The sequence below is a fragment of the Corylus avellana genome, chromosome ca10 (genome assembly GCF_901000735.1).
Source record: "Corylus avellana chromosome ca10, CavTom2PMs-1.0".
NCBI lineage: Eukaryota > Viridiplantae > Streptophyta > Magnoliopsida > Fagales > Betulaceae > Corylus > Corylus avellana.
The window spans coordinates 18,360,590-18,375,931 of record NC_081550.1 but is presented as its reverse complement, the minus strand read 5'-3'; the positions used below and the strand labels follow the sequence as shown (position 1 = coordinate 18,375,931).

At 34.2% G+C, this 15,342-nt stretch overlaps 1 protein-coding gene across 1 annotated transcript; it reads left to right on the top strand.

Annotated features, from left to right (window-relative positions):
- The first annotated feature begins 11,606 nt into the window (after window positions 1-11,606).
- LOC132163422 (expansin-A6) lies at window positions 11,607-14,755 on the top strand. Its single transcript, XM_059573705.1, has 3 exons — window positions 11,607-11,829; window positions 12,273-12,591; window positions 13,966-14,755. Exons 1-3 carry the CDS (start codon window positions 11,682-11,684, stop codon window positions 14,273-14,275), a joined length of 777 nt encoding a protein of 258 aa, XP_059429688.1. The 5' UTR covers window positions 11,607-11,681; the 3' UTR covers window positions 14,276-14,755.
- The last annotated feature ends 587 nt before the right edge of the window (window positions 14,756-15,342 follow it).

Below are 15,342 nucleotides of genomic sequence, written 5' to 3'. Positions count from 1 at the left end.
GTTTGCTAGATCGTTTTCTAACCAAAGATTTTACGAGGATAGAAAAGAAAGTCAAATTTTTGAAGAAAATAAACAAATTTTAAAACCAATTTTTGGTAGAATAGTATGGGGAAGAACATAATCCAAAATGCTTGTGTTTGTTTTTTTGGGGTAGATTCAAAGAAATGAAGTGGTATGAGCTGAATAGAGGGAAAAAGTTTTGTAATGTTAAGTGGTCTTTTAATTGACAAAATAAATGTGAAGAATAGATTTATTCTAGCATTACTCATTAATTTTTTTTATTTTTAATATATTGAGTAAAGGTAAATACTACGCTTGTACAACAGTTTTTTATTTATTTATTTTTTTTAAATAATACTTATTTGAGCCTATATATATTGTTACATCATTGCTACGTTAACTTGGTTAGATGAGAATGAGATAAAAATATAGTATATTGCATTCCTCCTTTAAGTTGAAGGTAAGAGGATTCAACTTAATCCTTTTTTCGTGATCAGATGAGAATGAGATAAAAATATAGGATATCCAACATCTGCTCTCCATTTGGGAATGGAAAGCTTTGAACATTTCTAAATGTGCTAACTTTGGTTCACATTATGTAGCTAAATGGGTCACTTCTTTCCATGTGTATGAAAGCATTCTCACTTGTTCTTCCTTTCTTTTTTCTGTTCATATTAGGAGTGGCAATGACCTTCTTTTGTAATTTTACTTTCCTTATTTCCCTTATTTGAATAATAAAAATAAAAATGAAAACTTAATCCTTTACTCCCGAGTCTTATGGCCTATTGACAAGAGTTAGAAAAAGGAGGCTATAAAAGAAACGGGCTTGGAATATTATAAGCCCCATAGACTATGAAAGGGAAGCTAAAATGAGGAACTATTTTATTCCACAAAAACAGAAATGAAGATAAAATTTGTATATAAAAGTGAATAACTATTTTATTACATAAAAAAAAAAAAAATAAATAAACGGATTTTATTTTATTACAATGAAAAATAAAGAAAATAAATCATATATATATATTATATATATATATATATATGAAGGAAAACTCACGGTTTATGTATGTGTTTTCTTGTCATATTTTTGGTTTAATTTTGAAATTATTTTGTATTAAACAGCCTTATGCACGGGAGAGAAGCATAAGAATATTTTGAGAAGAATAAATGATTTCTACACTATGCGTAGGAGTAAACCAAACATAAGAATATTATATTTACAAGGATCCTATTTAATTCCTAATCCCAATCATACGAATAGAGATTTTCGTTTTAAAAACGAAAATCTTTAAGGATCCTATGTTTTAGTTTTAAATCCAAAAATAAATTTTAAGGCATTAAAAACTAAATATTAACTCATAAATTTTGTTTAAAAAAATAACAAAATTTATTATTATTATTAGTATTATTATTATTTTAACAGCCGCATAGCAAGACTCTATTTACACATGTCATACTTCTCAAAATGTGAATGTTGGTAAGAATATTAGATTCCGTGAACCAAAAGCTGCTTGTTATATACCAATACGGAGCAGAAATAATAAATGCAATAATTTGAAGGAGCTTCTCCACCTGGTATGGTGGGTGAAGGCACGAAATTTCGTCAAAATTCATCAAGTTTTTCAAATGAATGGGGACCGTTAATGAAGGTACAACCGGAAGGTGGGTTGGACCAGGCTGTGTCTTTTGCATGCATGCGGTAGTTGATTTCCCTCACTATTTCCATTATAACTAATTTTCCAACTGCACCCTCCCCCATAATGCCCAAACTATGGGCACAAATTTTTTTTGAATGAAATTTCTTTAAATCTATTTTAATAATCGACAAATGTCGTTCAACATTTTTGGATTTCTAAAAAATTAATATTTGGGTTTTTAAATTAGTAGAATGACAATAAATGACTGTTAAAATATTACAAAAAACATGTGGGAGATGATACTTGTCACTTATTAAAATAAGTTAAAAGAAATTTTCTTCAAACCAGTTTAAAAGAAATTTCTGTCCCCAAATTATACTTTGAACTTTCCGTTTGTTATTTTTCTTTTGGAGCTTACAATCTTTTAAAACTGTGTCCCCATAATTAGGGTTTTATATATGGAAGGTAGTTGGTTCGGTTGGTGGTGTAGTTGGTCTCTTTATATGGCAGGCTTTGAGTAGGAATATTGCAAGGCAAAAGAATTAACCACAGGAGTACTGATATAGTGATGGTGCTGGGGGGTGCAATAAAGCAAATTAAGAAAGTTCTCAGACATGCATGATTGCTTAAGAAACTTGAAATCTTTTTTATTAATTTTTATTTTTTCTTTCAGGGGATTGCGTAAAGTGGCAATCTATATTGTGCAGGCATGCAGAGGTTCATCAAAGAAGAGTGCTGAGTGCATCTTCCTCCTCAAACTGGTCCCTACGCCCAACCAACGGTTTGATAAAGACCGGCAAGGTTTTCGATGATCGCACGCATCACGCATCCCACTTAATTATCATATTGAGAATCATTATTGTTTCAAATCAGACTTATTGTGTCTAATTTAGGAGTCTCTGTTAATTTGTGTTCGCAGCTCGGGTTTGAATCGTGTTAAGGTATAAGTATAAAATTATATAGCTTAAATCTATCCTGACTCGTCCTCAAGAGGTAGTTCAATCGGTTGTGAACTACGCTTCATGAAGCAGAGGTCACTAGTTCGAATCCCCTTTCCCCTTTTCTTGTGTGGACATGTAAAAAAAAAAATTCTATCCTGACTCATTTAATTAAATTGGTAAGATCCGTCAACCTTAACCCATTAATTTCATTTTATATTCGTGAGTTGTGTTAAAAACTATCAACCCTAATCTAATTAATGTTCAGTTGTTTGAGTGGAAACACAAATACAGAAAATCCAAAAGTTAGTTGCCAACTTGCCATCCGTCTTTTTCTTATCTTTTCTTTTTTGTTTGGTGAATTTTTTTTTAGATTGTTTCCTTCAAATTGAATTGGAAAAAATTCTTTAATTAAATAATATAATTTTCACATGCATTTCTAATAAATTTTAAGGAGTATATAAATTTTATATTCATTTTTAAATATGCATGTGTGAATCATTCCAATTGCATATTTAACGTATTAGACTTCACTTACTGTATTAATTAAACGATTAAATGATCATCATTTTAAAACCGGTGATAAAATATATACCATTGTGCATAAATTTATCATGGCAAAGAAAAAAATAAAACAAAGCATGTTTTCTCAGATGAAACATTTACTCTAATTTTCGTTTTAGATACTGATTAACATTAAGTTTTAGAATCAATTTAATCTCAAATCTGATTATGTCACAGATCTACTTTCGGAAAGAAATAAAACATATTCCATAATGACTTTATTTATTTTTTTCACCAATGACATATCCACTTAATTTGCTGACAACCTTGTCCCCCTCTCTTTAGTAAAAGAAAAAAAAAAAAAAACAGGCTTAAAGCCCCCATGTCGCTCAGTCTCTGTCTATTTATTCCGCACTGTTGGATTTTAACGCAGAAAATTCATTACTCGATGAGGCTTTTGCAGCCTATCAGCTGAACACCTGCATAATGGTGGGTTTTATGTGGTGCATCAATGGGAAACAACTCATCATTGTTTCTTCTCATCTCTTCAATGTGCCCCAAGAAATGTTCTAGAGAAATGCCTTAGCACTATATTTTTATTTTTTAATTATTCTATAATATTTACCTGACCAATCAAATTATTCTGTAGTTTGATAAAAATGTAATTTCTTGCATTATTTGACATGTTTACTAATTTATTACTTTTGGTATATGAAATTTGGCTTAAAGTACTCTTTTGTGTCTAGTTTTCTTTTTTTTTTTTAAAAATAATAATAATAAAATAGTTTGATATTTGAATAATTCAAAGTGAGGTAATTAATTACGGTCATTATTTTCTCCATCAATTGTGAATTAAGTTGCAAAAAATACTTGGAGTACTACAACATTTATTCTTTTACTACAAAGATATTTATAAACGGAGTTGCATGCCTATTCATTATATAAAATTATAGGAACAAAAAAAAAAAATTATTTCAACCTTGATTTATATAATTATATATGAGGAGGTCACATCCATGGAGCATGGCCCTCAGAATTTGAAGAAACCTTTGATGTATAAAGGGATTATTTAACTAAGGATGATCACATGGAATGAAGGGAAGATGGATAAGGATTAGAAAATGGTGGGCAAAGCTTTCTTCCACCCACAGGCCACATGCTTATATATATGGCTACGTACGTTTATCTCTAAATCTTCTCGCCCACATGCAGTATTCCAAAGGCAGCTTTATGGCCTCTCTAGATCTCCCTCTCCCTCTCACTCTCACTCTCACGTATATGTCACACGGCATGTGATAGGAATTATAGGATCCCTTCTCAGCCCCTTTCACACCCGCTATCTTTTTAAAGTTGTGGTGTGATTTTTTCAATAAAAAAATATAAATTATAAAAAATAAAAATTAATTTTTATACATTGAATGCTATAAAGAATTACGTCACATAAGTTTTAAAAGAATATAAAATATAAAAAATAAAAAAAAAAATTATTAAACTCAATATATATATATATATATATATATATATATATTTTGCGACAATCAAGGGCGAGTTTAATGGCATTAGATCTCCGACATGCCATTTTTATCCCCCATGCACGATTCTGTGGAGTAAGGTGGTTGTGGAATGAGACTCACCAAACATAAAATATTCAAAGTCGTCTAGTCTACCAATAAACGGAAAAATCAAAGTCAGCAAATTAAAGTAGCAGGTACACAGTATTATCTCTAGTCTCTACCTAATCAGCCGTCCTCTTTTAGTCTTAGTTATGCACATGGGAGTGATGGGACCGGCTATTTCACAACCTTTAATTTTTTTTTTTTATTTAAAAAAAAACTAATGTCATATACCACACCACATAATTATCTTTCTCCCTCTTATTTAAGAGAGTATACGTGTTATTCATCTTTCTCTTTTCAACTTTCGTAAATTTATTATTAGATTTGTACAATTATTATATTAACGATAAATGAGAAATATTATAAAGGAAAAAATATAAAAAAAATCTCTCAAACTATCAGTCGTTTGCGATTTAGCTCCCTAATGTTTCAAAAGTGATAAAGTAACTTTCAAACTACTAAAATATTGCATTTTGGCAACTCTGTTAGTCAAAACCGTCAGTTTGAACGAAAACTGCAAAACGACGTCGTTTTGTTATGGGTAAGTTACTACAATGCCCTTTTATGAAAAAAAAAATTTTTTGAGAAAAATATAAAAAAGCCCTCCAAACTATCAGTTGTTTTCATTTTAACCCTATAATGTTCAGAAAGTGATAACGTAGCCCCCCAACAAAACGACGTCGTTTTGCAATCTCCGTCCAAACTGATGGTTTTGACTAACGGAGTGGCCAAAATGCAATAGTTTGATAGTTTGGGAGGCTACTTTATCACTTTTGAAACATTAGGGAGCTAAATCAAAAATGACCGATAGTTTGTGGAGCTTTTTTATATTTTTCCCTATTATAAATTACATCACTGTTTCATTATGTTGACATAACACTTCAAATACAATGTTATTAAAACAATGTAGTCTTTAAGGAATAGTTCAATCAGTTGTGAACAACGTCTCATGAAGCGGTGATCACCAGGTCGAATTCTCCTTCCCTTTCTCTTATGTGAACATGTAAAAAAAAACAATGTAAATATAATATGACTCCCTACCTAATTCAAACTGACATCATTTTGGTGTTTATTATATATATATATATATAAAGGGTATGCCCGTACACCCCAGCTACTCACCCTACTATGTCACCATATTTTCATGGCATTACTACCTGTCAAAAGAGAAACACTACAGTTTACACACCATACTTTTTATCCAACTTTCATTCTTCACACCATACTTTTTATCCAACTTTCATTCTTCTAGTCACCCAAGTGATCCGTGTATAAATTGTATTCCTTAAACTTTAATCAATGTGGTACGGCATAATACTTGCAATATTTAAACGTGTGATATGGAGTCAACTTCAAGAAAGGTATATGTATTGGTATATTTTACCGGTTTGGATATCAATTTTTATGATGATCAAGGACAGGATACCCACCTCGATCTTTTCGTTTAAATCGCCTCAAGAAAATCATAATTACTTCTATTACTTAATTTTTTAATTTACTTTGGCTGTCAATATTGTCAAATGGGCAAAGTTTTTTTCAAAATTCGGATGAAAGAATTATATATATATATATAAACTGCATATGCTTAGTGAGAGTTGATATCAATCTTGAAGAATTTGAATACAATGGGTAGGTGCATGGGCGAGTCAATGTAGCATTTTTGTGGTTGGCCAATAATGATTTTCCACTACATGTTTGTTGTCATAATTCAAACACTACTTTAAGAGCAAACTGCCCCCACTAAATACAATATTAAATGCTCTAGTGTTATCTCCATTTGTTTTGGTGTATTATTGAAATATCATTTTCAAGGTCTAAATTATACAACATAAAATAAATTATTTTATACATCAAAATAAATGCAACCTAAAAACCAGTTGCAAAACAGATTTCGAAAATCAGGCTAACTTTGACATGAAGGCAGATCTATTAATGCGATTTAGGTCTTTAAACTTGACCATACTTTCCCTTCGGACGAGGACATAGACTGATAGAAGTTAGTGGGCCATTCCGCCAGAGGTCGACTTAATAAGGCCTACCCGACAGGTAATACGAAAAGCAAGTTAAACCCAATCAGGTTTCTGGAGAGCTCAACAACTCAATACATAATAATTTTAAGGAGCGTCATCCTGCTACATTGTGTCACTTTAATCACCTATCATATTTTTGGCAGAATGTTAGACAACGTCATACCTTAGTACATTTGTAAATGTGACATACCTGAGCTCCATGCAATAGTACCAAGTGACATTTAATTCGACACCATTACTTTCCCATAACAGTATCACACTGAAATGTTAAACATGACATAAGATGTGATTCGTCAAGGTTAGTTGTCAAACATCACGCGCAGTGGGAGAATTGCCCAAAAGTAGGGAGACACCTATTGGAGCAAATGTAAAAGAGAGAGAATTCGTGATGTGAAGAAAACAAGCTATCGAGACTCGAGAGGAATGAAATCATCCATTCTATCACCATGAAACAATTTTTCTAAGTTTCATATTCTTCTCCACTAAAAAAAGAAAAAGAAAAAAAAAAAAAGGTTTTATATTCTTCTTTCCTTACTAAATATTAATTTAGGCATCAGTGCATCTAATAAAGTCATATGTGCTTATTGTCTTTTTCATTGCATGTTTCGTAAGCATGAAATACAGAATCCAACCAACTGATTCTTCAAAAGTTAAGAGATTTTGTAGCATAATAACATATATAATAACCCATTGTGAACATTTGTCCCGAGCTAGTTTATAAATAAAACAAAGATAATAAAGTAGGAAAGAACCAACAATAGGAAGTCGATTTAAAAGAATATGATATCTGAAATGCTCAAATCTATTACTAGCCAAATAGAGCATTCCAAAAGAGTAGGTGCACATCAAACACTTTTTAATAAACACGGATTAGGGTGACAATAATTTCTTAGAAAAACAATATTATAAGACAAAATCATATTCATTGCACCCAAGACTATAATAATCGGGGTCAAATATTTTTTTTGCAGTATTTAAAGGTCAACCGGGTAGGACTTGGATTGAATCAGACACAAAATATGAGCAATAATATAAAGAACTTAAACAATGATTTTTTTTTCTTTCTTTTCTTATATATGGATATCGAATCTACATCTGGCATTATATATAGAGAAATGATCGTTGTAAATACTTTTTTTTTTTTTGTCAACCATTAGATTTGTGGACTCCACATAAATCAATGTTGACCACACAAATCTAATGGTTGATCTATTTAATTTGGTATTTAATTTGTTGACACAAATCATTTTTCTTATATATATAATTTGAGTTGTCTATGGATTTCCACATATTACATTAGTTTTTTTTTTTTTTTAATCAAATACCAAAATTGTGAATTTCTTAAACCTATAATTGTTTACGACAAATACTAGTGCCATGGTTTATCCCCATTGATGATGAAGGTTCAAGGTTCAAAACCTTGATCATCAATGGGGGATTACCTTGTTTGGAAATAGAAAACTTTATAAAGCATTATAATGAAAGAAGAAAATTGCCATGATTACAAACTAAAAAAAATTATTAAACGTGGTGGTTCAAATTTGAGAAAAAAAAAAATGCATGTGGGGTGCTTTATTAATTGGCTCTATTCATTAATCATTATCAAAAAGAAAAAAAAAATTACTCATACTTAGCAAATTGGATAGGTTAATTTATTTAAAACTCCTAACCACCAAAAAAATAAATAGGAGGGAGAAGCTGGCAACAGAGCAAAGACAATATTGAAATGGACCGACCTGACATGTTTTCCTTTTTAATGTATTTGACTTGGGAGAACAATGAATCAAATGAGAAATGATTAACGATCACATGGTCGCAAGGAGCCCTCTATGATGATGATCAGAATTCAGAAGCAATCATGACGGTCCCTCCTGCATCAAATTTTTTCACCAACCTGTCGTAACAATCTCTCTGCATTATTTCTATTTTGACATTATTATTTTTTTTTAATCTTTTTATTTTTCCCGAACTTGTCAACGTGGCAGCAATGCAGTGAAAACCTGTAAAAACAAAACGAAGCTTCGCTGAGATGGTTTCGCGCTTCGCCACGTGTACTATTTCTGTTTAGAAATCTGTTAAGAAGGTCGGTGGCGTGGAGAGCACATGGGGGGTTTGGAGATTCACGGATGTTGACAACCTCACCAGTCACAAGTTACAAGCCAGCGCTGCGTGGGTCACGCGGCCCACACTTTTTACCGGATTGGCTCGGTGTCCTTTACGCATGACCTACCTTCTTTCACAAGTATAAATTGCATCCCCACTTTTTTTTTTATTGTATTACACTATTACTCGTGCATTTGTCTCTGCAATTTTTGTATATAGGCAATATTGATAAAAGCTCGTGCACTAATACCTTATTAAATTTACACCTATTTGTTTGTATTTTAATACTCTTTAATATTAAGTATAAATGTCCCAAGGGGTGGTAGCTCAATCGGCTTATGATCACGTCTTATAAAACGAAAAAATGATCATTTCTATTTCAAATCCCTTCTATTTTCTCTAGTTAGTGTATTTAGAAGAGTAGTGTTGTCTAAAATTTTAACCTCAAAAAAATTTGGACAATTTTGTCATTTTAAATACACTAACTGGAAGAAATTGAAAAAATTTGAAATGGAGATCGATGATCTTTTTCTTATGAAGCGTATGTCACTAGTTCGAATCATTCTTCTTGTATGAACATGTCAAAAAAAAATAAAAAATAAAAAGTGTCGTGTTATATAATAAGACACGTGAAAAAAGACCTGCAATATCCCTAACAATGCTCTTGTGTTAGAATAGCTTGGAGCGCGCCAAAGGTCAAGTAATGGAGAATTTTAAAAAAGTAGTGGGTCACAGCTAACAAGATCTGCGAATCACACCTCAAAGTCATTGCGGGGTGGAAGTGGGGTTATAAATCAAAATCATCATTAGTGCCATATATGCCAATTTAGTCTTTTCTGTGATATGAAATAACTTGATTGAACGCCATAACTTGATTTAACGCCATTGTGATATCCGATATAATTTGGTTTTTCCAAGTTTGTGTAGGAGGGGGGGTGGTTTAATTATACTCCAATGTTCTTGCTTTATTGAGCTTTGAAGAAGAGATTTTATATATTCGATTCCTGTCTCGTCGTGAAGTTTTTTACCCTTTGATTGAGTAGCCAATTGACTACTTAAATCGACAATTTTCTCTTTATATATATATATATTTACTTTGTCTTTATTCATATTTGCCGAACTTCTTGATTTTTCAGCTCAACTTTAATACTAAACCAATGTCTGCTATAATGACAACCTCTTTTAACCTGTCACTCATTTTATATCGATAAAGTAAAGTGTTTTTAATTTTTTTTTTTTAGTTTTTTAAAGTGATTGACATGTAAAATTATTTAAAACATATTACGTAAGCAAATCTGATAAATGGTTGTAAAGAATAGTATTACTAAATACAAATTTCTCACCCAAAATGAGCATATATGACTATATGAGATGCCTAATCAAATTAGAATTTTGGTCTAACTTAATTTGTGTGGCACAAAAAGCAAGTCTCTTTACTTTTCTTGTACATTAGTATGATGTGTTGACAAACAAAGAAAGTTCCTAGATGAAAAAGAAGACAAAACAAAGGAGGCGACCAATGCATCCAATGCATCCACCGTAGCGAAACGCGTAGAAGACGTAGAAAAATGTAAAGAGAAGTCACTCCAAAAGAAAGTTAGGTTAAAATGATTCAAACAACATGCATGCATGTAATTAATGGTAAAGTAAAAGGTAGAGAGAGAGGGGATTGTGTGTTGCGCGTGTGGCTCGAGATCGTGTGAGTGTGGCCCACTTACAGTTGAATCAGGGCGGGGCATATGGACCGATGATTACGGGGTTAAGTGGGTCCCGACACCCACGTTGGATGCTCGTTCTCTCAGTGTCTTCTAGTTGGCTGCCCCAGTCTTACTTTGCTTCTCTGGGAACCAACTTCAAAAAAAAAAAAAAAGCGTTAACTGATTACTGGGGCTTTGATCGTATCCATCTCATACCCCCATTAAATCTTAGTCTTTCGCGGACCACCAAAGTGTGCTCGCATCACAGCCGCTCATCACGCCTTAACTTTCGATTGACGCAAAGTTCACTCTCTAGATCTAATCCCTTTAGGCTTTGGCGTTTTTCCCTGCAATCTTTTTGTGTACCGACTCGTACAATTCTAACTTCTCTTTCCACGTATTGCCCTTTAACCATTATGTGATGTCACATCACCTCAGCTGCTTCCCAAGGGCATTTATGTCCGGAAGGGAAAAAGTTAGAGCGAAATATGGATATTCCTCGAGGATTTGCTAAGTCGTTTTGTCCTGATTTTATTTTTATATATTTCCCTAATTCCAGTTTATTTTTTTTTTTAAATGCCGTTACGTCTGCTAAACGACAATGTGAAACGCGTATTCGGCGTTGGGTGTGGAACAAAGAAAATTGGGAACCTTTTTAGAAAAAAAAAAAAAAGAAAAAGAAAAAAGATCTACTAAATTAATGAAAGGGAAAATGAGCAACGCATCTTCCACTCGCCTAGACGGCGTGCACAACACATGTCCTCCATCAATTTGGTTTGTTTCACGTGGACCCCATCTTATCCGTACAAAATTTAATACAATTGGAGTGTAAAATATACGCGCTGCAGAAAGAGGATGGGACAGCATCAATCCTTTTTAGGATTTTGTTTTTTTGGACTAAATATCGAACTTTTACTTCACACAAGGAGAACATTAGCAATGCGTTTTGACCATTACCCAAAAAAAAAAAAAAACAAAACAAAACAAAAGAAGGGAAAATGATGGGTTTGTTTAAAAATTTCAATTGTTGCCCCTGAAGTCCCCACCGGGCCTCAATAAGTAGTCCACCTTCCTCCCCGCTAACTCCTCATCCCCAATCTTTCTCACTTTCTCTTTTGCTCTCAGTTTGTTTTCTAGTGTTAGAGAGAAGAAAACAATGGCTGTGGTGAGTGTGGTGTGCATTGCCTCTCTGATCTCATTAATGTGGATGGCTGAAGCCAGAATCCCTGGGGTTTACTCTGGGGGAGCGTGGGAGAGCGCCCATGCTACCTTCTATGGAGGCTCTGATGCCTCTGGCACTATGGGTATGTAATCCAACTCACCGTCTTTCTTTCTCCCTTTCCATTTCTAACTAGCACAAGTTTTCCGGGAAAATGTTAACCATTTTCACTACATTATTTCATTTTCCAAGAGAAAACAGAGCCCCCTGTTTTTGCTCTCTGTTTATCTTACTTTAGGCTGTTCTAGTTCTCGGGTTGGCATCGAAAGTTCACATTTTGCTTCTTGCAAGTTTTTTTCTGTCTACAACTTCCTACTCACCCAGGAAATCTACAGTAATTCCTTGTTAGACGAGGAAATCAAGGAAACAGGAGGACCCCACGTGTAATAAATCTGTATTCCATAATTCCACGGTCCAACTTTGAAATCCCATCTTGAAAATTGTAAAAAATTTGTGTCATTGTCAATTAAACTATTAATGTTCCTAAATAGAAAGCTTAGAGCTCATGAAGTGTGCACTCTTCTACAGGTGGAGCTTGTGGATACGGCAACCTGTACAGCCAAGGCTACGGCGTGAACACGGCTGCCCTGAGCACAGCACTGTTCAACAATGGCCTGAGCTGCGGTGCCTGCTTCGAGATCAAGTGCGCAAATGACCCAAGGTGGTGCCACGCCGGCAGCCCATCAATCCTCATTACGGCCACTAACTTTTGCCCGCCAAACTTTGCCCAACCCAGCGACAACGGCGGCTGGTGCAACCCTCCTCGCCCTCACTTCGACCTCGCCATGCCCATGTTCCTCAAGATTGCCGAGTACCGTGCCGGAATTGTTCCCATCGCCTTCCGCCGGTAAGCCTCTTCTCTACTCATGTCTCCAGCTTTTTCCTTTTTCTTCTTTTTTATTTTTATTTTTTTACTTTTTTTCTAACTCTTGAAAGTATAGAAAAAATATCATGTGACAGTAAAGTCGTTATCTATGAATTCGAACACTGTGCCCTCGATAGGTGCTGTGCTTAACTGACATAAACAGCCATAATATTCATGCATGACATAATTGTAGTAAAATAACTTGTAATATATTTACCTACAAGTCAACTTTTTGTTGTAATATATTCCCTTTTCCCAAATTGAGTTTTTTTTTAAAAAAAATAATAATAATATCACGCTTATAATTTTTTTCAGAGTTCGATGACACATGTTAATTGAAGCCACGTCAGTCATTAAAAAAATATTAATTATATGCACATGCATGTCAAGTAGAAGAATATTAAACCTTGTATTTTCAAAAAGTAATTTAATCCGTTAAAGAGACCACGCTTAAATTTTTCATTCTCCTCTTACGTGAACATATAAAATAATAATAATAATAATAAATCTTGCATTTTCGTAATGAGAAATAAAGTATTAGAGAAAATAAATAATGGAGCTAACTAAACTGAAAACACTTTATGGTGCTTTTATGCTAGTAGTGGCTTGTGGGTCAGGTTATTTGTCCATATGGGCCGGATTCTGGTGCGGATCTTTATTGCCTTTGTCAGATATTTGGTGGGGACTTTTACTCAGTCCCTTAAATTTACCAAACCCCCCCTAGTACTCTCCAGGTGTAGATATTGATTCCTTCTTTAATTGTAATTGTCCTCACTTGGTTAGTTATAACCGTTTGGTGCTTCTGCGTCATTTTGGTCACTTTCGGTGGTTTGTATAATTGTATGTACCCATCTGGTCCCTAATCCATTATCCATTTTCCGACTTTATAACCCTACGTTCAACAACCATTCTAGCTTTCAATTATTCTTTTAAAATGCACGCCAAAATTATATTTGCACTAAGAAGCAAAAACGTTGCCGTTTCATGGAACGGTATGGTCGTGGGCCCGTGGCATGTGTCTGACGCCCACCTTCCTTGACCCTCGATTGACGTGTCTGATCTGTTCAGAAGATCTGGACCGTTCCGTACTTTTTGACAACAAAATCAGAGACGCACACTTGACCATGAGCATGTTGGGTGGTCTTCCATGCCCAATCAATCAAACACAACACCCAAGCACAGTCTCCAACGTATGAGACTCGTTGATCGATGTGGAAAAGGTTTCTGATTAATTCACGCCCCACTGTGCCCCACCCTAAAATCACGCACCGGGTTCCACGCTAACAAAAAGAACAAAATATATTTACTTTTATTAAATGACCAAATGGCCTGACGGTTTTCGACTTATTTGCGCAGGGTGCAATGCCGCAAGCACGGTGGGATCAGGTTCACAATCAACGGCTTCCGCTACTTCAACCTGGTCCTGGTCTCCAACGTCGCGGGTGCAGGGGATATCGTGCGCGTGCTGGTGAAGGGGTCCAAGACTGGCTGGATGACCATGAGCCGCAACTGGGGTCAAAACTGGCAGTCAAACGCAGTGTTGGTGGGACAACCATTGTCATTTAGGGTGACGGGGAGCGACAGGCGCACCTCAACCTCGTGGAACATCGCCCCAGCCAATTGGCAGTTCGGTCAAACTTTCACAGGAAAGAACTTTAGGGTTTGATGAAATCGAAGAAAAAAAAAAAAAAGTCAAGATTTTAGAAGTCCCGCCATGACCCTTTTCCATTTTTACCCTCATTAGCGCCAGTTTTGGGAAGTTGTTTTTGACTGGGTTGTTGGGGAACGTAAAAGTATTATTGGGCTAATAATAAGAGAGTGAGATTGGGGAGGATTTTGGTAGGGAAAAGAGTGGGTGAGTGGGAGTTTTTTCTTTTCTTTTTTTTTGTTGACTTTTTTTGATTGATGGGTTTTTGGGGGGTGGGGGTGTGTGACTGAGTGGGGGTGTGAAACTGTAGTATAACTGGTTAAGGTAAAAAGCAAAATGAGAAGGTTGTAGGGTAAAATTAGGGCTGAAGCGGCTGCAAAAGATTGTAGCCCGCAGCTTATAATATTTTAATGTTTATATAGAATGATGAAATATCATTTAAGAAGTGCTTTGTACTAATTTATATAGTTGAAATGGAAAGTATTTGGTTTGTTTTAATGTGCAACAAATGTTTGTGCCTTTGTGGATTTCTCTGGCTCTTTTTTATTTTTTTATATAAGAACATTCCATTCAATCAAAAGAAATTACACCAGAAACAAATACAAGTTAATCTGAAAAGTCTAATCCAGATAAACACCTAATATTAATAATCTAATCCAGAAATACTCCTAGCACCTTAATGAATTGGTAGGAGATCAAAGAAGTGAACAGCACTAGCGAATGTAGCCGATTAAAGCCTCAGAGCTCAAGGATAGATAAACCATATGGAGTAATAGAATCCCTAAAAACTTAAATCTTGACAAGTTTCCAAAGAAACTGTAAAGATTTCTGCCGGCTCTTGTTTCTCCTTTCTTCCTTCTCCATTTCTAATATAAATTTTTAGAGCATTTACAATGAACTATGAATTGTTAATGTTCTTTCTCTTCTTCTTTCCTTTGAGTTTGAACTAAAGTAAATTTTAATACAAAGAGTCTAATAATTGGTTTCATCAATAAAATAGAATATTTAGTTAGTAGAAAAACATTTAGATAGTTTGATGTTTAGTGGCAAGCTAAATCAACTAAAATAGAATTTTAAAGTCTAAT

What these genes read in the sequence shown, in the direction of transcription:
- LOC132163422 (XM_059573705.1), top strand. Translation starts at nt 11,682, where the DNA reads ATGGCTGTGGTGAGTGTGGTGTGCATTGCCTCTCTGATCTCATTAATG. An exon ending in TGATGCCTCTGGCACTATGG is followed by an intron (nt 11,830 to 12,272) that starts GTATGTAATCCA and finishes ACTCTTCTACAG; the next exon opens with GTGGAGCTTGTGGATACGGC. An exon ending in GTTCCCATCGCCTTCCGCCG is followed by an intron (nt 12,592 to 13,965) that starts GTAAGCCTCTTC and finishes TTATTTGCGCAG; the next exon opens with GGTGCAATGCCGCAAGCACG.